This window comes from Chinchilla lanigera, unplaced genomic scaffold (assembly GCF_000276665.1).
Source record: "Chinchilla lanigera isolate Chin_1 unplaced genomic scaffold, ChiLan1.0 scaffold00016, whole genome shotgun sequence".
NCBI lineage: Eukaryota > Metazoa > Chordata > Mammalia > Rodentia > Chinchillidae > Chinchilla > Chinchilla lanigera.
This window is the reverse complement of record NW_004955417.1, coordinates 14,594,263-14,619,214: the sequence shown is the minus strand read 5'-3', so window position 1 is coordinate 14,619,214 and position 24,952 is coordinate 14,594,263. Positions and strand designations below refer to the sequence as shown.

Sequence of the window (24,952 nt, the reverse complement as noted above, 5' to 3'; positions counted from 1 at the left end):
TTTTTTTTGGTTTTTCTCTGGTACCGGGAACCGAACTCACGACCTTGCGCTTGCCAGGCAGGCACTTTGCCGCTGAGCTAAATCCCCAGCCCCCACAAATTGTTTATGTATTCACCAACTGGTATATATTTTAACTGTTTTGGGTTTAACTGTTTAACTGTTTCTGGTTTCTGACCACTGAAATGGAATATCAGTTTTAAATTCTTTTGGATATATACTCATTAGAAAGTTGTTAAATTATATGGTAATTCTATGTTTCATTTTTTGAGAAACTGCTATTCCAAAGTGTGGATGCCATCATTTCACATGCACACCAGTCCTCCCATCTGCTATTTCTATTAAGATTCTACTAGTGTCATATCATTGTTCTGGTCAACATTACCAATTTTTAAAAAAAGATTACTAATTTCTATACTGCTAAATCCAAAGATTCATTCCCATAAACGACATCCTCCCTCCCCTTTAAAACATTTATGACACTTAGCTTCCAGACAAGCACTTTCTTGGTCTTCTGAATATATTACTAATCACTTATTCTCCATTTTCTTGCCGGTTCCTTCTCTTTCCAACCTTTAAACACCACCATGGCCCAGATATGCACCTTAGAACCTCCCTTTTTTCTATCTACACAATTCCAGTCTTAATGACTGTCAAATTTCTAACATCAAATTTCTAGTCTGAACTCCAAATTCATATATCCAGGGCCCAATGGATATACAATGGGAATCTTATTCACTATCAAGCTCCTGATCTTCATCCCAAATGTACTTGTTTTAGCCTTCATCTCAAAAACCCACAACTCAATCCTTCCAATTGCTCAAAAGCCAATCCTGGATCTCCTTTATTTCATTATTTCACAAAACCTATCAGAAAATCTTATATACTTGCCCTTCAAAATATATTCAAACACTAATCACTTATTATCTAGACTTGCCTCCATCCTAGACTAGGCCATTATCTCTTCCTTGAAAATTACAATCCTATCTGATTTTCTTACTTCTGCTTTTGCTCTCCTATAACTTAGCTCAACACAACAATCAGAGTGATTCAGTTTAAAAGATAATTTCCATCATCACAGAAGTCTTCTAATTAAGACGAAGTCTTCAAAACTTGTTATCTCATGCAAAAGAAATAGTCCACGCTGGATGTGCTAGCACAGGCCTGTGATCTGAGCTCTGAGAGGCTTCAGCAACATTCCAAATTCAAGCCCGGCCTGGCCAACTTGGTGAAACCCTGTCTCAAAATTTAAAAAAAATCTTAAAAGGGCTGGAAACATAGTTTGGTGCAAAGACTTGGGCTGATCCCCAGTAACAAGAAGAAACAGAGGAAGAGATAGGAAGGGAAGGAAAGAGAAGGAGAAGAAAGGAAAAAGGAAAGAACTAGTCCCAAAAATGACTTGCACAATTTTATAATTTCTTACACTGTCCCAAACCAATTATCTTACCCTGTCGCAAATCCCAGTTACCTCTCTGATCTGATATCATGCCACTTTTACATTAGCCTATTTTGTTACAACCCAGCTGACCTCTTTGCTGCTCCTTGAAGTTTTGAATGTTCATATTTGCTACTCCTGAAACATTCATTCCTTCAGTTATCTACAAGGATTCCCCTTTCACAAGTTTCTGCATATACCCTCCACAGTAATATATCTCCTTCACAGAAGACATTCACTGATAATTTTATTATAAAAATTGCACAATCTCTACCATTTAGTAAAACGCTATTATCCCGCTGCCTTGGTTTTTTTTTTGATATAACTCTTATATCCATGGACATTTTATACATCTTATCTATTTGTTTATAATAACAATTCAAATTCAAAGAGGCGGAGATTTATATGTTTACTATCATTTCTCTACAGACAAAAATAGTACGTGGAATACATCTGGCATTCATAAATATTTATTGCATGAATTAAAAAACTGTTTAGAATGCCATGCATGTACGACAACACCACTATAAAAAGCCAGGGAACAAAGAATCCAGAACTCATGCTGGGTTATATCTCAGTGGAACAGAAGTCAAAACATCACCAAAGAAGAATGATTAATGGGTGCCAAAAATACTAGTAACCTTGTAGTACCTGAAATAAAAGGGGTTCACCTTACTACTTTTTAACAAATACACTTTGAATATATATTTTACATACATTTTCATAGTAGAAGCAGTCAAAATATGTTAAATACTGTTGAAAACAGAGTTAGAGGAGAACCTAGGTAAGAAACTAGACTGTTTTAAAGAATAAGAGATGAAAAAACAAACTGTACATAAACAGTTCTTTAAAGAAACTTCATTATGAAATGCTAGTGAGGGGTTGTGGAGGAAAAAGACTGCATAACACAATCCAGCTAAACCACTTCTGGTATATAACCAAAGGAACTGAAATCATTATAGCAAAGAAATACCTGTATGTCCCTGTTTATTTGTGGATTTTTTGGTTTTTTTGTACCAGGAATTGAACTCAGTACCCTGCACTTGCTAGGCAGGTGCTTGTGCCACTGAGCTATATCCCCTGCTGTCTCTGTTTATTGCTGTTCAATTCACAACAGCTCAGATGGATCAGCCTAGGTACCCATCAATAGATGAATGAATAGAGTAAACATGGTATATATGTATGATGGAGAAATATTCAGCCATAAAGAATGAAATATTGTCATTTGCAGCAAAATGGACAGAACTGGAGAACACTATATTAAGTGAAATAAGCTACCCACAGAAAGACAAGCACTATGTGTTCATTTCCATATATGAAAACTCAAAACGTTGATCTGAGAGAACAGTGATTATTAGAGATGGAGGGGGGAGGTTCCTCAGTGCACACTGTATCCATGTATGGAAATATCACCTTGAACTTTATTAATACGTATAATTAATATGTGTACCTAAATAAGTTTGTTATTAAGGAGATCACAGAAATTAAAGAGTAAACTGCAGGAATACATGAATTGAAGGGAAAGTATTGAAATGTTCATTTTTAATGGAAATATTAAGGCACACTTACATGCCAGGAATTCAGTAGGAGAGAAAAAAACCTGTCCATAAAGCTGATGACAAAGAAAAGTGGAGATGGCCTACAGGAGATAGGAAGGAGTCGAAATTCAAAGAATTCAGTTGGAGATATAGTATAATTCTATGAAGAATTATTACTATTATCTATGAAGAATTATCCTATCTTGTATTTGCTGAACAGAAAACCACCTTTTAGTTAAGCTAGAATCTTACAATCAGAATTTAAGCTTTAAAGTTGACAAATATTAACAGCAAAAGAAAGAAAACCTACTTTAAAAGTCACAGTTGCCTTTGTGCAGTAAAATCCTACAGAAACAATAGGATCTTTCAAAGTTTGTGCTTTCTGTTGATGCATGGTTGATGCAGGATCATTTGCAAGGTAGTCTTCCTCATCATCATCATAACTCACAATCGCAGGCACAAATGACCACGCCCAGGACACCCATCCCTGTGGCTGTTCATCATCTTGCTGTGAATACAATTCTTGTCCTTTATATTGAGCAGGGAACTGCATATCTATTCTTGTTTCATCTTCAGCACCTATCAACCAACACAGTCATACTAATTTTAATTAAATTAAAAGGATTAAACTAAGAAAAGGATTATAAATACCTTACAAATGTTCTTCATGGCAATAAGGGAATTAATAAGATCAAAATATATACAGTGAAACAGCCCAAAAGAACACAATGTTGTACCTCTTAAATACATAATGATTTTGTCAACTGTACTCAATAAAAAAAGGAAAACAATGTTTCTCCTACAACCTTCCTCCTAAAAGTAACAGGTGTATAGCAAATCATATATAATGATTACTATCACTATTTGAAATTAATAATTCTTTCAGGGTTCTGTGTGTTATACTGCGTTAGTCTCTTTTCACCAGTTAGGGTTAACATTATATGGGATGTAGTTTATCAACTGCACATAATCTTAAACATTTTTAATAAATACAAAAGACTTTAATCATTTTAACACTTCACCAATTATTATTTTTAAAAATATCCAACAGGGGGCTGGGGATTTAGCTCAGCGGCACAGCACCTGCCTGGCAAGTGCAAGGTTGTGAGTTTGAGTCCCAGAACTGGGAAAAAAAAAAAAAAAATTAAAAAATTAAAAAATAAATAAAAATATCCAACAGTAAAACCTACATCTCAAAACTAAAGCTACTAGGGGCTGGGGTTATAGCTCAGCAGCACAGCACCTGCCTGGCAAGTGCAAGGTCCTGAGTTCAGTTCCTGGTACAAAAGAAAAACAACAGAAGAAAACCCTCTAAGTCAAAAATAAGGCTACTGAGCTGATGACTGACTTTTCTCAGAAATATAATACATACCAGAAAAGATCCAAGAAAAGTTTTTGACGCATTCAATTAAAAGAAAATGACAAACTCTTCTTAGCAAAATGTATCAACAAAACAATAATTATTTCAAGCAATGAAAGTAAATGTTACAAAAACACAATTTTTATATTCAATTAAGAAAAACAATAGTGTTGGTAACTCCTTATTAGTGGGTAAAATATACAAATACCTTGACTATTCTATAGATGAAAAATTACATGAAAGAAATGACTTTTCTTATGAATTGGCAGGCTAAAGATTTATTAGATCCCAACCACTCTTTTTTCCTTTTTTTTCCCCACTCATTATTCCTAATAAGATGTCAAGTTGGACATCAGCTAAAATTAGACATCACTTATAAAACAAAAAAATCAGGTCATCTCAACTCACCAAAAAAAAAAAAAGAAGAAAAAAACAAAAACAGGTTGAGTTCAAAGACCTGATCTCTGCACCTCTCTTGTGTATGCCTTTAAAACACAGAGAGTATCCACTTCTTAAGCTTGTGACACAGAAGGAAAAAACTCACTAAGAAAGGTCTGATAAACCAACCACTAACTTTTACTTGATATTAACTAGACTGAAAAACTAGAGGGACTTTGCTTAAAGGTCCTTTTAAAGTTTTAAAGTTCCAATTCTTTCCTCATTGCTTTATAAAAAGAATAATAACATAGAAAAAAATCTCCCTCATGTCTGGTCAGAATTTCCTAAGATCCTCCTTTTCTTTGGAATAGTGCATTTTAATTTGGGGCCCTTTGAGTTCCATGAACTTCAGTGGGAAAAGATATATATTTTACATGCCAGTATTTCAGTAGGAAGAAAAAAATTGAACATATATATATGAGTTCAATGAACTCCAACCACAACTAACATGAAGAAATGACACAAAGGAATATTGTAATCAAGTTACTCAAAACTCTCTGTTAAGATGTTCACAAGCTTTATAAAAACCTTCAAGGAACAGTATAATCAAGTAACTTAAAACTTTCTCAAAAAATAAAAAAATAAAACAGCCTGAGGAGGTAGCTCAGTGCCAGGTACAACTCTTGAAGACACAGATATAGGCAAAGGCTTTATGAACAAAACAGCCATCACATAGGAAATATTGCAAAGAATCAAAAACTGGGGTCTTATCTTATTAAAAAGCTTTTGCACAGCAAAAGAAACTACCAACAGAGTCAAAAGACAACACACAGAGTGGGAAAAAATTTTTCCCAGCTCTTCCTAGGGCAAATGACAAATATTTAGAATATATAAAGATCTGAAAAAAGTTAGGACCCTCCCCCAACCAATGTAAAGATGCAATCCAAAAACAGGCATCTGAAATGAATAGACACTTCTCTGATGAAGTCAAATGGCAAATAAATATATGAAAAAAGGTTCACCATCACTGGTCATTCAAGAGATGCAAATTAAAACAATGCTGAGATTCCATCTCACCCCAGAAAGAATGGCTATTAGCAAGAAATCAACCAATAACAAATGCTGACAGGGCTGTGGGGAAACAGCAAACCTGGTGCAACTACTGTGGAAATCAGTATGGAGATTCCTCAAAAAATTGACACTACTGGTTCCATCTGACCTAGCAATCCTCCTTCTTGGTATCTTCCTGAAAGAATTAAAAGCATCATACTACAGTGATATATGCACAGTCATAGTTTATAATAGTCAATCAAATCTTGGAAACAGCCCAAATGCCCATCAACACATGAATGGATAGAGAAGATGTCATTTTTAATTCACTGGAGTATTACTCTGCCATAAATAATGCTAAACTCAGACGTTTCTAGGTAAATGGATGCACCTTGAGACCATACTCTTAAGTGAAATAAATTGAACGCATATGTTTACAGGCTAGGGATATAGCTCAGTGGTACAGCGCCTACCTGGCAAGTGCAAGGTCGTGAGTTTGATTCCTGGTACCAAGAAAAAAAAAGTCTAAAACACATATGTTTTAATATTGTATTGTTTCTCTGGTGTGAGAAACCAGAAGGTTAAATAAGGACCAAATATTGGAATAATAAATACTGGAAATAAATAATAAATACTGGCAAACAAGAAGAAAATGTTCAAATGGGAAGAGGAACTAGAGGGGTAAGGAGAAAAGAAAATAAAGACAGAATACAAGGGAAAAAATGGAAACAAAACTTCTATAAATAGGAAGGGGAGGAGAGGTTAAAGGGAAGGAAGATTGCAGGAAAAAGACAACCAAAATACAATTGTCTCATCACTGTGTGACTCAATTTCGAGTATCACTTAAGTTTCCAAGTGATGAAAACACTTTGCAAGAATAATAGCTCTAAATGAAGTTTTTGTTATACTTACCTGTAATGTTTCCTAACATATCTTTATTGTGACAGGTAGGATCCTCTGTTTCACCATCTTTAAAACTGCCTATTTCTCCATAGTAAAGAGCAATTCCAAGCTGCATTATTCGGATAAACATAGGCAGTTGTTGATCTGTGATAGAAAGTTTCAAACTTTCCACTAAGGTATGAATCTGTATTTTGAAAAAACAAAAACATTCACAAAAGTATGTTTAAACGGAATACTGTACTTTTTAAGATAAGTTGTAAGTCCTAAAAAAAATACCATTTAGAAACATATTGGGAAGTAGTAAATGCTCTAATAGGAAAGGGAACAAGAAAAGGTGGAAGAGAAGGAATGAAAAAGGAAAAAAAGAGAATAGTTTAAAAATGGAAACTAAACTTTTATAAATAAGGGAGAAGGTTTGAAGAAAGAGAAGGGGAATACAAAGAAAGAACTATCAAGATATATTACATATAGGTACAAATTCAGTATGATAAACATGATCATTACATATATAAAAAGTGTACTAATAAAATTATTTTTAAAAAAATTATTTCTTTAGAAATACCATTTAAAAAATGCTAGTGTCCCAAACACTTCTAATAAGCAACCAAAATATAATTCAAGTCTTAGGAATCGAACAGATTTTGCTATAATGATCAATAACTTTAGATAGCAACTGAATTAAGCCAGTGATGTAGATACCAATAAAAGTAATTAGAAGATATATTCCCATTAGAAATTTCAATAGAATAATCAAAATATATGCTCACATTAGATTTCCAGAACTATCCCAAAAGAAAAATTATATAAACATCTAAAGCTCATCACAGTACTTCTCCCCCCAAAAAGAAAATTTCTGTCAAATCCAAGAATAAAAGTTTGTAATTTTTGTAAAACTTTAGTCACTCTTTCCTGTTTTATTAGGCTGAAAGAATATATATGTATACCAAAACTAAATGTTAAAAATGGGTAAAAGATTAACATGATAACAAGGACATAATAAAATGTTATTTTTTTTGTTTTGTTTTGTGTTTTTTTTTCCAGTACTAGGAATCAAACTCGTAACCTCGCACTTGCCAGGCAGGCGCTATGCCGCTGAGCTAAATCCCCAGCCCCATAAAATGTTACTGTTAAATACAGAAAATCAAGTAAAATACAGATTTGAGAAAGTTTTTCAAATTTTCAAAATTGAAACGACATGAAATTCATTAAGTTGAATCAATTATAAGAAATATATTAATTACTACCAAATAGAATATACAGCATTCAAAGTTCTCCTTAAAAAGTGACATCAATAAAATATAAACACAGCTTCAGTGTAATGGTTTCCTGCTGTTACATAAACGTGGAAGAAAACCAATTACGCCATAAAGGCAAGTCTCTTAGAGGATTTATTTTGACTAACTGGTATTTGAATGTCTATGAAACATGAAAAAGAGGTAATGGTGGTCATATTTTTAGGGTGTAAGGCACAAAAAAAAGTTCTATTAACAAGAGCACAAAGATGGGCACTGCAAGTAGAGGATAAAACACTATTACTTCAAGTATCAATGCAGGTTTCTTAAAACTGACCTAAAAATCACACACTGAACAAACCATGGAGAGGTAAGAAAAATGGGAGAGGCAGAGGACTATTCTCTTGAGATTTCTGTCACATCCTTTTAAATAATGTAAAGCACCAGTGTAAACAAAGAATCTATCCTTTATAACAAAAAGTGTTTTAAAAATCAGTCAGAAAAAAATTAACCCTCAACAGAAAAATGGATAAAGAAACTGAGTGGATAATTTTTAAAAAAATCAAATGGTCAGCATATCTTCAAAAATCTAACTCCCTAATAAACAAATTTCAGTTATATTGTATGTTATTCTTTGCTCAATCTACTGTGAGTATAAGTACACTTTTGTGTGTGTGGTACTAGAGATCAAAATCATACTACTTTTTAATAAGCTCTCTTCTTGAAGAACAAAACACTAATAAACAACTAGACAAACTTTAAGAAATTACAGCTACAGAAAAGGTTGCCCCAAATATCTCTACTATAACACAAAGAATTATAAATACAAAATATGGTATTAAAAACTAATGGCATGAGATTAATTTCTTAAATCTTTAATTATTATCATGCAGAAGAGCTAACAGACACAATAGACATATGTAACTTAACTACTAGAAAAAAGAGACACGTACTTTAATAACGGATGGCATCTTGGAATTTAGATTATCATACGTAAAATGCAGACGAGTTCTGAAGGAACATTTGTATAATAAAGGATCTTGATAAAATTCTATTTTACCACTGGCATTTCGTTTATCAAGACAAACTGTACAGTCAGAAAAATTGATAACTTTTCTCAGCACCAGATCAGTTGCTAAAAAGAAAACAAAAAACATTTTAAGTAAAAGCCAAATTTAAAGGAATAAAGGAAACAATTATTATTACATATAATAATAAAAGCAACAATAGCAGCAAACTACATTCATAGATGTAGATTTATATCATAGATTAATAGATTTAATACATGTCAGACCCTCTACAAAGAACTTCTCATGTTTTAAACCATTTAAATCTTCCAAATCTCTTACTTTAAATAAACACAATTGTCCCTATTTTATGTATGAAAATTCACAGGCCTAAGTAGATTGCCCTAATTTAAATAACAACTACAAATTTTTTTTTGTACCGGGAATCGAACTCAGGACCTTGCACTTGCCAGGCAGGTGCTTGTGCCGCTGAGCTATATCCCCAGCCCACAACTACAAACTGATGTGAAGTTCTATAGTTCTTTTCTATAATAAGGTAACAAAATTTTTGAGAATCCATATTAAATATAACATTTAATATTCGTTTTCTAAGAAATCATCACTGCTACTCGAAACCTACACTGTCCACTACGGTAACCACCATCCATAACTGCCTATTTAAATTTATATTTAAATTAACTAAAAATAAATAAATATAAAAATCTAGGTCTTTGGTTACATTAGCCACATTTCAAGTGCTCAACAGCCATATGTGGCTAATGGTTTCAATACTGGTTAGTGAAGATGTAAAACATTTCCAACATTACAAAAATGCTCTAGTGTACAGCACTGGCATCAAAATAAATAACGAAATTATAGTAATATTCTAAAGTTTGTTTTCAAAGAAATAAAAATTAAAAAGCTGGTGGTCTAGAAAAAGAAACCTTTACCATATGAACAATTTCATTTCTACCTAATAAGAAATTGCCAGGTAAATACCAGGCCAGGGATTTCAAGTGAGCACCTATCCACATGCTATGACCAAGAGAATCTTCAACTCAATGAAATACACTTTAGTCTACTCTGACAAAACTATTTTTTTACTATACCCTAGCAAATTCTACTTAATTCAACCTCTGCATTTTATTTGAAGTTTTTGAAAAGCAAAAATTTAAGGAATATATGTATGTATCAAAATACTAAAAGCTTTCCTACTAGATAAATTTCAAATTTGTTGAAATATGTAAATTTATATTTTAATTTTGTGTTATATGAGTATATGCCTTAATTATGAGTATTACATACATGTACAAATATTAAAACATTATAATGAGTAGGCTAAAAGTAAAACAAACCTTTCAAAATTCTCTTGTTGTTTCCTTCCCTCTATAATAACAAAATTAACATTTACTAAGCTACTCTTACTTACACAGACACTATGTTAAGTCTTTTATATCCCTTATCTTTTGTATCTTCTATATTCATTATTTCCCTTATTTATATCTCTCATATTTCCATGGCCCTACTAAGAAGATGTAGAAACTTAGGCACAGTAAGCGTAAATAATTTGTCTAATTCAAACTCTGGCCATCTAACTGCAGAGTATATGTTTTTATCCAGTATGTAAAGTAGTCATATTCCAAGGATATTTCAGAAATTATTATTTCAGCAGGAAAGGAAATTATTGAACTTTAAAAATATTTTCTTATAAATATTAAGTATATCACAAACTATGATTTTAAAACATATAAAACAAATTCTAGTTCTGCTACTTAAGGTAGATGATATGCTACAATTTAATTTGTAAGATGGGAATAATAATGATGTCTACCTAACAAGCACTCTGGAAAATAAGGTATTGTCTCGAAAATGTGAATATCTGTATATTCCCCCATCTATCAAACCTACTCTTAAGTATATACCCTAAAAAAACACTTATGTGCTGGGGATATAGCTCAGTGATACAATATTTGCCTAGTGTGTGCAAGGTCCCAGGTTCAATCCCATTTACCATCAAAAAAAAAAAGAGAAAGAAAACATTTATACACATGCATTGTAAGATATAAACAACAAAATTCCTAACAGCACTCTTTCTAACAGCAAAAACCTGGAAATAATTTAAATAACCATCACCAGAAAAAGAAAGTAAGTTCTGTCACATTGAAATAGTAATATCTCACTGGAAATGAATGATCTACAACTTTATGCAACAATATGACAAAATATACATGTACCAACTCCCCATGATGAATATACTACAAATATATAATAAAAATCTGAAAAATATGAAATATTTAAAACAGCACTGAAAGTAGAAAACCTCAAAACAATACATAAAATACTATTTTTACAAAGCTCAGAAATATATGTAACCCAGTATAATATTTATATATATATAAATGTGATAAAACTTTACAACAGTAAAATTCACATAAAATTATACTATTTAATACATTCGTATTATTGTGCAACCGTCACCATTTTAGAACTTTCCCTCCCTTCAAAAATAAAAAATCTGTACCTTTTATTTACACATCACTTCTCCAATCCTCTCTTTGTTCCCTCTCATCCCTAATCATCCACTAACTACTCTACTTGCTTTCTGTTTAGAATTGTCTATTCTGGACAATTCATGTAAGTAGAATATACAATATTTCGCTTTCTGCCTCTGGCTTCTTTCAGTCAGCATGCTTTCAAGGACCTTCTACATAGTAACACACAGCAGTACCTTATTCTTTTTCATTGCAGAAATTTTTTATGAAGTTAATAAAATGAAAGTCAGTGGTTAACTCTAGAAGGAAGCAAAGGAACCGACAGGAAAAAAATCATACTGGTTGTGGTTAACTGCTGTTAACATTCTAGTTATTCAGACAGGCAGTCCTCATTATTTTATCTCATATAAATATATGTTACATAAATTTCTTTGCAAGTATCAAATATTGCATTAAAAATTAATGAAAGGGAAATAATAATGTCTGCCTCAGACTGTTAAACAAAATGACATAAAAGTCATAATACCTGGGCTGGCAGTTAGCGAGCACTCAATAAGTGGAAGACACTATTTTACTGGCTTCAGGAACACCATCATAATGAGATTTCACATATTATCAATTTGCTTCTCACATATACACTGGGACTTTAACAGCAACAACAATTCACATTTTACAAATGACCCATCCAAAGATGTAATAGGGTAACTGAGGCAATATTCAAGTCAAAATTCTCAAATTTCATATCTAAGACTTTATTCATTGTAATAATTTCCCAAGCTAATATTTGCATTATTTATATATTAAAACTAAAAATGAAAAGGCATCACCTAAAATGTTGATTCATTCATTTAATTCTGCGTTATCCAGTTTGTTTTTTATTTTCCATAGCATATACTGCTGGCTTTTTGTCAAATTTTTCTTTCCACAGAGTATTAAAAGGATGTATTAATAATGTATCACAAACAATGTTTAAGCCTTTGCATATACTCTCACATATGCCTCACAACAAAGCTCCAAGATCTGAATCAATCTTCATTTTCAAAATATGAAGACTGAAGCTTGGGAAACACACAAAAATGAAACTGTATTCCTGTTCTGCTAGTTTCTAGTTGAATTCTTTAACTAGCCACGTTAAATAGTATTAAGACTCATTTTCACTTTGCTTTTACTCTTTAACTAGGACTTAACACAAATAAATGTATGAATAAATAAATGAGAAGTAAGGTTATCACAGATGGAAACAGGAGAAGTAGAAAAATCTATGTAAATAATAGTAACAACCCATTTTCTAGCACTGATTGATGACTTATACAAGTCTTTTCAGGGCATTAGCTGATTTAATAAAATAAAGCTATAAACAAGGTCCCACTTTATACCTGATTTACAATAAGAAAACTCAAGAAACAGGTAAATTTATCTAAGGTCATATACCTACCTACTAACGTCCTACAATTATATGCTAAACATTATACATGTGCATTTTTTTTCCCCAACAGAGGCATCAAACTTTCATTACAGTACCAAAAAGCCACACGGTCCCCCAAATTATTAAGAAATCAAGTCAACTATCTTATTTATGGAAAAATATAGCATTCTCTTGATATTTACTTACCAGAAATATCCATGAATGCACGATCCCATAATTCACCTACTGTATAGCATTCTGCAGAAGTGATGTTGACTGAAAGGACAATATCATCTTCAACATATTTTAGTATGAGATTATTTATAACAATGTTTACATTATTTACAACTCTTCTGATCAGACTCTGCACATATCCTATAAAGTAGAACAAAACAGTTCAATTAGCCACAAGTCTACCAATAATTATTCCTTAAAATGCTACTGAACTTTATGTGCAAGGTAGGCACTATGTAGCATACTGTGCAAAGAAGAAAGTAAAGCTTATTTCGGTTAAAAGACTTGCCAAAGTAACACAGTAAGTACTAAATACAGCCCCAAAATATTTTTACCCAAGAAATTCTATAATGAAGTACACATGTATTAAGAGAAACCACCAAGGCCATATTTTCCAATAACATAAGAGAGCACATATAACGATTATCCTATAATGAAAGTACTCTGGTTTTTGCCTATTTTATAAACACTTTTTAAATGCAGCAATGTTACTATATGCTGATTATACAACATATTAGATGAGCTTTTTAAGCTTCTTTTTTCAAACCAGCTATCATCATCATCTTCCTTTAGCCATAAAAATATCCACAGGTTATGCCTAATGGAAGAAAGATAGGAGAAATATCACCAAGCTAAAAAGTCAACTATACTCACTTACTAACATGTAATAATCAAACAGTAAATGAGAGAACATGAATGAAGAAGAAAAAAGACAAGAAGAGTTAAAGAAAGTCTGAAAGAGTACAGTGGAAACAACGAAAAAAAGAAACAATAAAAGCATAATGAAAGGAAAAAAAAATACAGAAATAGAAATGAGTTTTTAAAACTAAGTCAAAACAACAAAAGCAATCAGTAAACATTATCTCCACAGACTGCTTAGAATTTTCATAATTTTTCTTTTAATTTCATGCTATTATCATGGAAAAAATCATTTTTAAAATATGTCCCATAGGGCTGGGGATATAGCTGAGCGGCAGTGCGCCTGCCTGGCAAGCGTGAGGTCCTGTTCGATTTCCGGTACCAAACAAACATAAAGTCCCACAAAACTATATATTTGGAAGAATTATATAGTAATTCTTCTTACTGAAGAATTCAACAAAAAAGTAAAAACAATTACAAATAAGCAGTATTTTAAAAGAAAAAAAAAGATAAAACCTTTTTACTTTACTCCGATGCATTTCCACTACAAGAAATTATTTAAAAGATAACTAAATTTTAGATATTTCAAGAAATAAACCTGCACATAAATTCCTAAAATCAGAACTTCACTAATCAACTTTAATCATCTACTATCATTAACAGTATCTACACTAAAACCTGTTAGGAGAAACTTACGTAAATTTATCCAACCACAGTATCTGCACAAAACAATTCTTTCATTCATTCAAAATGGGTGGAAATAGGAAAGAAAAGCAATACACAAAGGACTTATATCAAGAACATATAAAGAAATGAAAACAATCAGAACCCCCAAAGTCAAAGGCCCAATGCAAAAATGGGCATCTTAGGTGAATACACAATTCTCAAAGGAAGAAACACAAACAGCAAATAAATATATGAAAAAATGTTCAACATCTCTGGTCATTTGAGAAATCTAAATTAAAACAATGCTGAGATTCCATCTCACTCCAGAAAGAATGGTTATTATCAACAAATCAACCAATAACAAATGCTGGACAGACTGTGGAAAAATAGAAACACTTATACATTGTTGGTAGGAGTGTAGACTGGTGCAATTACTGTGGAAATCTGTGTGGAGATTCCTCAGATTAGAGGTCCTGTTTGACCCAGCTATTCTCCTTCTGGCTATCTTCCCAGAAGAATTAAAAACATCATACCACAGTGATACAGGTGCACCTGCAAACTGTGTATAGCAGCATAGTTTATAATAGCTAAATCTTGGAAACAGCCCAAATTCTCAGGAACCCAGGAATGGATTAAAAAGATGTGGGATTTTTATACAATGGAGTACTATTCAGCCATAAAGAAGTATGAACGTCAGACGTTTTTAGATAAATGGATGCACCTTGAGACCATACTCTTAAGTGAAATAAATGAGACACACATGTGTAAACATCATTGCCTCCCTGGTGCAAGAAACTGAAAGAGTAAGAACCAAAACGTAAAATATATATAAGTGAAGTAGGAAGAAACTGTTCAAAAGGAAAGATGAATTAGGGAGGAGGAAGGAGGAAAGGAAGGGAAAAGAAAAAAAAAAATAAAAAAGGATAAAATGGAAGCAAAGCTTTGTAAATAGGGAAGGGAAAAGGGGGTGAAAAGAGGGGAAGGGATTCAGAAAAAAAGAATCAAAGTGTATCTTATACAGGTACAAATTCCCTACAATGAATATGATCTTTATGTATATCTAAATAATATCAATAAACTTAATTTTTTTTAAAAAAAAGGAATACACTACCATGTAAGTCTCAAGGCTTTCTCTTATATGGAAACTATCAGCAGCTTTTAGTGTACTACTTATCACATGCTAAAAAATTAACATGTAAGCTATTACATATTTAAACTAAAAATGACTCTTTAATGAGAACAGATTCAATAATTTTCATGAATCAAAGTTGCAAAAGAAATTTTACATTTCAAAATTTTCAGCTTCATATTACACACATCATTTCATGTTATTACTACTCAACACAAATGTTAAAAGCAATCAATAATAAATATTTCAAGAAAGTCAGTAACTATGACTAATATTGGTCTTCCTATTTCTGGAAAACCTGTCATCAATAGGGAATTCATAAAAACCACTTGAGAAGTCATGAGTTTTTATCATCTTCAAAACAAGATGAAAAAAAAACAAAGGAGAAAAAATGTAATGAAAAACAGAAACATGGATTTTCCTCAATTTTTAAATCATTCCCCTCAGTTTTCCATTATAAAACTGACCTACAAACTGAGTTGAACAATCAATTCATTAAAATAAAAATAACTACTTAAGACTATTTTTGTTTCCTTATTAAAAATACAATGGCAAACTAATAGGCACTTATCAATAGACTAAGTATCTATATAACCCTTCATAATAAGTTGACTGTAAACAAATTCTAAATTCTGTTAAATAGATCAAATAGCTCTCATTAGTCCCTAGGAGCATATCTGCTCAAATAATATCATAACAACCCAGATCTACTCCCACAAGCATCTGAAAATGAAAGGTCACCATAGGGATGAGAACCTAGAAGATGAGAAGACAGTACAATGGCTCTTAATGTATTACTAGTTAACCCTTTCCACAAAGTCTTACACACATCTTTCTCACCCATAAATTCCATTCCTCCAAATACAGAGATTTATGCCCATAGGACCATATAAAAACACTAAGAGTTTTCACTCACTTGATTCATGTTCTCCTCAGTTCAAAATACTTTTTATCCATTCCCCCCTCTTATTCAGGCCCAGCATAATTGTGCCCTCCCTTATATCCTCTTCCCCAGTGTTCCACACCCTATATATCAACACTAAGGAGAACTGTGTCTTGCTTTTCTTGGGCTTACGTTTCTTCTGTCACTGTTCATACAAATGCATAGTTATATTCCCTGTTAATCTATAAAGTCCTAAAAGGAAAAAAAAACTTATTTATTTCTCATATTCTTAACCATGTATGAAATACTTTTGGTTACAAAGAAACAACATATAAAACTGATTCATCTGACTTGGTCACTGGGAAGTTAAACTGTTCAAAATCAGAAAATCTATGATTGATGACTTGCCTATAGGATCTAAAAACATGTCAAGGTTTTACGTAAAACTTCCTTAGAGGTTACACAACACCCATCATGTAGACAACTTATAATCAAGTTAAAGAGGTAAGTTGGTTACAGTGTTGAAGTTGTTTCAAGGTTTAAGAACTTTTTTGAAAGTCTAAGAATAAGGAGTATGGTCAATGAAATATAAACTTAAATGCATTCATCAGATTTGATACCTGGTCTATAAAAAGGCAGTTACTGTAGAAGCTATAGAAAATAGCTCTGATTTGAGATATCCACTATCTCTACTATTTAAGACGGCCACAATTGTTGTAGACAAATAATTAAGAGGGAAAAATCAAGTGTTCAAAAGGAAGACACAAGGGGCTGGGGATTTAGCTCAGCGGCAAAAGCGCCTACCTGGCAAGCGCAAGGTTGTGAGTTCGGTTCCCGGTACCGGAGAAAAACCAAAAGGAAGACACAAAATTACAATTTTACAAAGATATCAGTACTTTTACAGAATCCAAAAGAATCAACTAAAAATCCACAGTATTGATCAGCTAACAAAATACAAAAGTTAGCTTTCCTATACAAAGTGGTGAAACAAAAATAAAATGATTAAAATGGTAATCTAATTAGCAAAAACAATATGACATTTTTCATCTATGAAAACTTCAAGGAAATATTTTTTAATAATAAAAAATCCTTCCCCACCAAAATTTCAGACAGAGTAATTCTGCTATACATACAAAAACTTTTAAATTATTCATAAATTTTGATTCTGCAAATTCATAAGAGTTTGCTCTAAGGAACTAGAGATACATGCAAAGATTTGCCTCACAGTACGTTAAAGATTTTACAAAACTGAAAATGACAACTTAAATATCAAACAAAAACAGATCGGTCAAAAAAACTGTAAATAGTTATACAATGTGATTCACATCACTGATTAAAATAACATTGTAAAAGGTATTGCCAGAAAACACATTAGTGGCAAAACAGTAAGCAGAAAATCCAGGTTATAAAGAAAGTATGTATATGTGTGCATGAGTGTGTATAGAAAAAGTCTCTAAAGAATACAGCAAAATGACAGATTCCAATTCTAGGCAGAGTAAAGTAAGCACTTCACCCGTCTCTCCCAGGGACTGTAGCCATAGAACCTGGACAGAACATATGGAGCAGCTGCTTCAGGACTCTGAAAATAATATGCAAGAGGGGGAAAACAGGAGCAAAAAATAGAGCTTACAAAGATGAAAAATAAAATGGTAGATATAAATAAATATTATATGGTAGATATAAATAAATGGTTTCAATAATTAGAGTCTAATTGAATTGGGGTCAGAGAGGATGGTTTAATGATATGTGATACTTTAAATTTGTCCAGACTTCCTTTTTGTCTAAGTCTTTGTCAACGCAAAATAGTCAATCCACGCATCAAAAGAATGTGTGCATCAAAAGCATGTACGCTGTACATGCTGGGTTCTGACTTTGATCCACAGCTCTAAAACAATCTGCCCTGAATAAACAATAGTTTGAAATGCATACTTATTAAAATGAAAAAAAGGCTCTTCAATTAACACTACTGCTGTAATAAATACAATATAAACATCAGATAGCTTGAAGGTCTTTATCACAAAAACTACTTTAAAGCAGAATCTACTTTAAAATGGACTGAAACATTAATAAGTACATGTGTGCAGTTATGTAAATAAAAGCCAAGTCATCAAGCTAGAGTTTCCTCTGGCCATTTCTTTGTTCTGAATATTGTAACATGCATACTACTATACAATTTCTCATTTACTGACCAATTCATTTAATGATCTAGTCAAGGAAACTGAATTGGTCATTAAACGGGGAATGTCTGTAATTTACCATTTATCCAACTAGAGTCTCAAATTATCCCTTTTTTCCTTTGGCAAAATTGGGTTTTGCTACTGTGACTCTCAATAACTGGCCAACAGATTCATTTACTTCTCACAGTAACTCCCTAACTATATATAACATAAAAAAGGATATGAGTCTTCTTGTTAGCTAAGGTAGAAAAGCACATGTTAATCCAAAAGCTACCTCAAGTAGTTCTAGTGGAATAAATTGTTTCATGTCTCAAAAAATAGGATGCTCTGTGTTATATGCCACTAAAAACAGGCTAATTACCATGATTCTATAGGTCTAAATTCTAATATAAGCTCTAAAGAGCCATCAAAAGTTTAGGAACTGTATTGAGTACATGCAGGTTAGAAAGCTTCTATCTGTGATAACAGACTTAAACTTTTTTAAAGCAAGTTACTTCTTAGAAAAAAACAAAATATGGAGCAAGAGTCAACAATCAGAGGGCTTTTTTTTTTTGGTACCAGGAATCAAACTCAGGACCTTGCATTTGCCAGGCAGGTGCTTGTGCCGCTGAGCTATGTCCCTGGCCCCTAAGAGTCACCAATTAAATCTAAAATTTACAGGAAGGAGGAAGAGGAATAGGAGCAACAGCAAGAAAAGACACCAGTGTTTCTATACCATGAAATGATACAGGAAATTTTAAAGAGATTTGTAGTCAATCTTAAAGAAATAATGTTTACACATTTAAGAATAAGCAACTGGTTTAATTTAATTTAAGGTTTAAAAAAATAATTTAAAGTTTAATTCCTCATTTATTTTTCCCAAGTAGTTAATTAGTATTAAAAAAGGAAAATTCTAGAACCATCACACTAAACAAACCAGGAAACACTCAGAAATAAAGTATCTTTTCCTAGTACCTTCTCCAGTTTATAGCAAGTAATCTACCCAAAATCCAGAGGAATAAACAAATTTATTGGTACAGCTCTGAAGAATTAAAAACTATCAGCACTAACACCACTATAGCACTAGCTAACAATGTTCATTTAAACTATAATTTAAGATATATACTTGAAGAAAGCAGGGCTAAGAAATGGTGTACTTAACGCTAGCCTCTGACAATAGATGGTGCCAAAAGACTGTCAAAAATTAACCACTTAAAAACAGCAAAAGGCTTACAACACTTTGGTACAGAAAACAAGTACGTAACAATGTCCACCATACTTCACCAAAAAAAAAAAAAATATATCAAGTGAAGTGACTGATAATGACTAACTGTAGAAGGGCAGCAGGGCACTTTGGCCACAGATTGACATGCAATGACCTTCTCTCCCTCTTCATTAAACACTTGTCAAGGAACAGTTTTTTAAGTACTACTGTCCCTGGTAAATAAACACATCAGGAAATAAAAATGAATAAGGTCTCTTCCACTTCTAAAATTCTATAATTTCATAGTGAATTTTATGGCTTCCACTATCTTTTTTATCAACATACACGGGGAAAAAAGAGACCATCTTTGCTGACAGAGGCTACAGGAAACTCAATTACTTGCTACAAAAAAAAGAATTAAAATCTGAATGAAAGCCGTTGGTGAGGGCTCTGGACCCAACACGTTTTGAAGTCATACAGCAAATGCAAATTTATATACTAGCTAAAAGTACACATTCTACAAAGGACTAAATAAGAATCAGTAACAACTGAAATCTGGGCACTATCATCCTCATTAGAAGTTACCTGGTGGTAAATCAGGATCGGTAGGAGCAGCCTGCTGAATTCTTCGGGGTTTTACTGATGATTTTGTATTCTCAGTAGTACTACGATTAGTAGAATTAGACCCACAGCTTTCATGATCGTCCTATTGATATTTCAAAGAGAGAAAAAGAAACACATCAATCACATTCAAGACCAAGAAAAAATGTTGTGCAATATATGCAGTTTATGAATACTAAGATTACACAGACTTCTAACTTTATTCTTTAGTCACACCTACACAGTGTAACCAAATTTTGTAACATCCATTTTCCAACAGCATTTTAAAAATAACCAGTAGCTTAAATTCTTGCTCTTATCTATGGCTTTTGCAAAAGACAAGACTGTTCATTGGAAGCTCTTAAAAACTTCCATCTCCAGCCCGGCGTGGTGGCACATGCTTGTAATCCCAGCACTCGGAAGGCTAAAGCAGGAGGATTATGAGTTCGAGGACAGTCTGGGCTGCAAAGTGAGCTCAAGGCCAGCCTGAACTGCAAAGCTAGACCCTGTCTCAAAAAGACAAAAAAAATTGCTATCTATATCTAAGCACAAAATGAAAGAGAAAAGATCTTTATATTCTGTGTGCTGTTCATATACTAAACTCCTTGCTATTTACAGTCCACATTATCTTCTTAGTCAACTTTAATGATTAATTTTAAATACAATTAGACTCTTCTGTATCCTACTTAACAATGGCTACTGAATTATTATTCATATTAGAAATAAGGCGTAAGTATTTTTATATAACATAAAACTTTATACATATCTTAAATATATCTCCTTATTTATAAAATGAACACACTTTTCCTGTTCTGACTCAATATTTATCTAATATCCTTATGTTCCAACTACTGAATTTATTTACTAATATAAATTAAGTATAATGCTTGTCTTCAAGGATTTCAGAATCTTATCAAACATATATAACAAATTCTATTACAGCAGTTAATTTTTTATTTTTAAGTAACAGCACAGAGTCATTCTGTTTGGAAAAACTAAATATGCTCAGTCAGGCCTTTAGCACTCAATGTAAGTACATTTTAGGTTATGACTGGAGGCTATATGGTGAGTGACAGGGAGACCTACAAGCGAAAGCAAAATGGTACAAATGTACGAAGCATGCCTATTCAAGAAATGATGGTTGGTCAAATAAGCACTGAGCATACAATGTTTAAAAAGGAAGGACAAGCCCAGAAAAAAGTATGGATGGATTCTATTAATGTGGCACTAAGTACGAAAGAGATATACTTAGTCCTCATTCTAGCTGAACTGTTTCAGAATTTGGTAATCCAATCTATAAGGAAATGTAGGAGTTCAAGAGAAAGGACAGGAGTGAAAATAGTAACTAACTCAAAGAAGAAATCATTTCTTATGGTCTTGAAGTGCATCCACTGTCCTACAAATGGTCCAAGTTTATCCTTCTCTATGTCAGAGTAGTATTCCATTATGTGTAAATACCATTTTCTTAATCCATTTGTCTGCTGATGGACACATGGGCAGCTTCCAAGCTTTAGTTATTATGTTTACCATTCTTTTTTTTGGGGGGGGGGGTAGATACTGGGAATCGAACTCAGAACCTTGCGCTTGCCAGGCAGGTACTTGTGCCACTGTCCCCACCCCTGATTTAGTTACTATGAATTCTGCTACTATAAACATGGGTATGCATGTATCACTGTGATGTTTTTAAACATTTTTTCCAAAGTTTTTAACTCTTTCCCAAATATAAATAAAGAGCAAAATGAAAGATAACAGGAAGTAGGGAGACAGAATTTTTCTCAAGTGGGAAGGGGATCAAGAGATAGAGGAGGGAAGGAGAAGGGGAGGGAAGGGGGATAAAAAAATAATTAAGACCTGTTATGTACAGGCACCAACTCCCCAGAAGGGATGTAATAATTATGTACTGCAATCATGTATTAATAATAAAAAATGAATGAGAAATTATCAATGGAACTGATAAGCACAAATTGTTCTTTCAAGAAGGCAGGCACTGGAAGAGAAAAAATCAAGTAGGGTAGCAAGATAATATAAAGATACCTGATAACTTCTTAGTCTCTTTTTTTAAAGAGAAAAGCACATTTTAAATTGAATGAAAGATGCAGAGTCAGACAGCAAAGATCCCAATATAAAAGGTAAGTGATGTTGTGCTATACATCAGTCCTATAATCATAACAACATATTTTATAAAACAATATGGTGATATATTAAGTGCTTCTATTTTATGTATTTGAAGAAAAGATTTCAAGAGCAAATAAAAAGAATAATCATTAAATTTACCAATATAGGGACTTAGAAGCAAATAAAAATTATGACAAAATCTCCTTTAGAAACAAGTCTTTTCTTTTGAGACAGGATCTCAGTATTTAATGCAGGCTGGCCTTGAATTCATGGCAATTCTCCTGCCTCAGCCTCCTGAGTGCTGACATTACAGGTGCATGCCATCACGCCTGGCCAGAAAAAAAGTGATTCTTATTCAATATCACACTAAGAGAAATATACAATAATAAAAAGTGAACTTTTTATAAGACAGCATGGATATTCAGATGCTAGTGATACTTTAGGGGTAAAACTGTTTGAAACTTCAGAGAAGCAAAAAGTACAATATTTGTTGTCCAAAAAACAAAGAAATTTTTCGCATGAACTTACGTTCCTTTAAAATTAATTTCAAGACTAACCATAGTGTTCAATTCTACAAAACTTCTTCACAATTCAATCTTTAATATAGTATGTTTCATTTTGAGGGATGTTATAGTCTTTAAATACTGAAAGACTACTACTGTGAATTAAAACTAAATCACCTATAGTTCAATTTAGATTCTTAAAAACGTCCAGTTATATAATTCTGCACAATGTTAACATTAAAAGCACACTATTAATTTTTGAAACATGTGGTTGCCACAAAAGCCCAGAAGTAAAACATGTTCACCAAAGAGATGTGAGAAAGTTCCAAGTGAACTGCCAAAACTAGCGTAATTATGAAAATATTTAACACTGAAACCATCTGAAATCACATACTGCATATAGATGACGCTGATGTCATAATAAACATTACAGCCAAAATGCACTAAAACTACTGCAGTCCAATAAATCTGGTATACATGAGATGACAAATATTTTAAGACTAAAGAAAGAACACATTATTTATATTTTTAAAAAGTTATCTGCAGCAAAAGGAGTAGACTAAATATGAATTTCCAAAGAGTTAAAAATACACAGTTAATAAAGCTCCCTGACAAAGTATGTTATTATTGTTCCAAAGGAAACTAAGTAACTTTATTTACTTAAACAAAATATCTAATACTGAAATTTTAGTATGCTTAAAAAATGAGCATTAATCATGGTACTCAAAGGAATACATATTATGAAACAAACATCAAATGTGTAAACACTTTTTTCTTAATTGTGGTTAGGAAATTGTGATTACATACATATTATAATAATAATCCTTTTGAAAATCTGTATTTGTTTTCATTTCAATTAATTTTAATTGTATCAATTACAAGTGGACTTCCATTCAAATCTTGCTCCAACCAAAGTGAGTAAAAATAAGGGAAAATAAGAATTATGAATAAAAATATTTACTGTTAAAACTGGAACTGCTTCCTTTAGTTTTGAGTTAATCGTGTGCTTTAACCAGTATGCATCACTTTTGTCCTATTCATTGAAATCCCCCAATTACTAATGAAAGAAACTGTTCTCAGAAATACTAGCTAAAGTATTTTTTTAGCCCAAACACATTGCAATTATAGCTTTCTAATTTAGGTTGCAATTTTTCCAAATTTCTTGGTAAGTATATTTCATAGTAAAAGAATGTTTTCTCCTGAGAACCACATAGCTATTTCTCAAAATACTGCCCTTTGTGCTTTAAGAAACAACCAAGAATGTCATTTCTTTACAAAAGTTCCAAATATAAGGAAAATGTGACAAACACCAAATGGGTCCATTACCTTCATACTGACAAATCACGGCTGAATGTTGCATTCCCCTTAGCTTTTAAAGGACTAGTCTAATAAAACTTGAAAACTATCAACTACCGGATTCACAAGGCTGTCAATGAGTTGAGGGCAAAACTTGAAACAAGTGACTAAATCATTCCGAGTCCTTATCTAAAAACAGAGAAAAACAATACAAGAAAAAGCGGAAGGTGAAACTGAGTGGTGTAAGAAGTAACGTGTTTTTGTTCTTGAGTCTTGTGGCCTCAAACCTGGCAAGCAGAAAAGGACAGAAAATAACTTAGCAGCTCTAGTCACCAGAAGACTCCTGAAACACTAAAAAAGACTTGGAAACAAACTGCTGTAAGGCTCTTAGGGACATCTACTTTATCCTGTTCAATAGGAAGTACTGTGGCAACTGTCAGATACAATGAAGAATCCCTATGAGTAACACTTCAAAGAGGTAGAAAACCAAATTAACCAATTCAAAGGTACACCTAGAGAACACAAGACAGAACCAGGGAAAATATATTTGCTAGCATTCATGCAAAAACACTAATCTCTGACTCACCTCTACACTCTGAGAAGTATATTAATAATTTAAGTAACTGATATAGTTTGAAGGTAATTCTCAAAAGTTCAGGCACTAAAAATTTAATCCCCAAATTCCTATGTTGATCGTATTTAAAGGTGGGGCCTTTGGAAGTTCATTAGG

At 32.6% G+C, this 24,952-nt stretch overlaps 1 protein-coding gene across 5 annotated transcripts in view; it reads right to left on the bottom strand.

Moving 5' to 3' along the window:
- Vps13b (vacuolar protein sorting 13 homolog B (yeast)) overlaps positions 1-24,952 on the bottom strand; it is a 657,708-nt gene that overhangs the window by 608,892 nt on the left and 23,864 nt on the right. For all 5 annotated transcript variants that reach the window (XM_013512757.1, XM_005381858.2, XM_005381857.2 and 2 more), the window contains exons 4-8: positions 20,294-20,414; positions 13,005-13,172; positions 8,847-9,028; positions 6,671-6,845; positions 3,281-3,549 (exon numbers count right to left, since the gene is read on the bottom strand). In XM_013512757.1, coding sequence (XP_013368211.1) covers positions 3,281-3,549; positions 6,671-6,845; positions 8,847-9,028; positions 13,005-13,172; positions 20,294-20,414 — 915 coding nt within the window. The remainder of the gene's footprint in view (positions 1-3,280; positions 3,550-6,670; positions 6,846-8,846; positions 9,029-13,004; positions 13,173-20,293; positions 20,415-24,952) is intronic.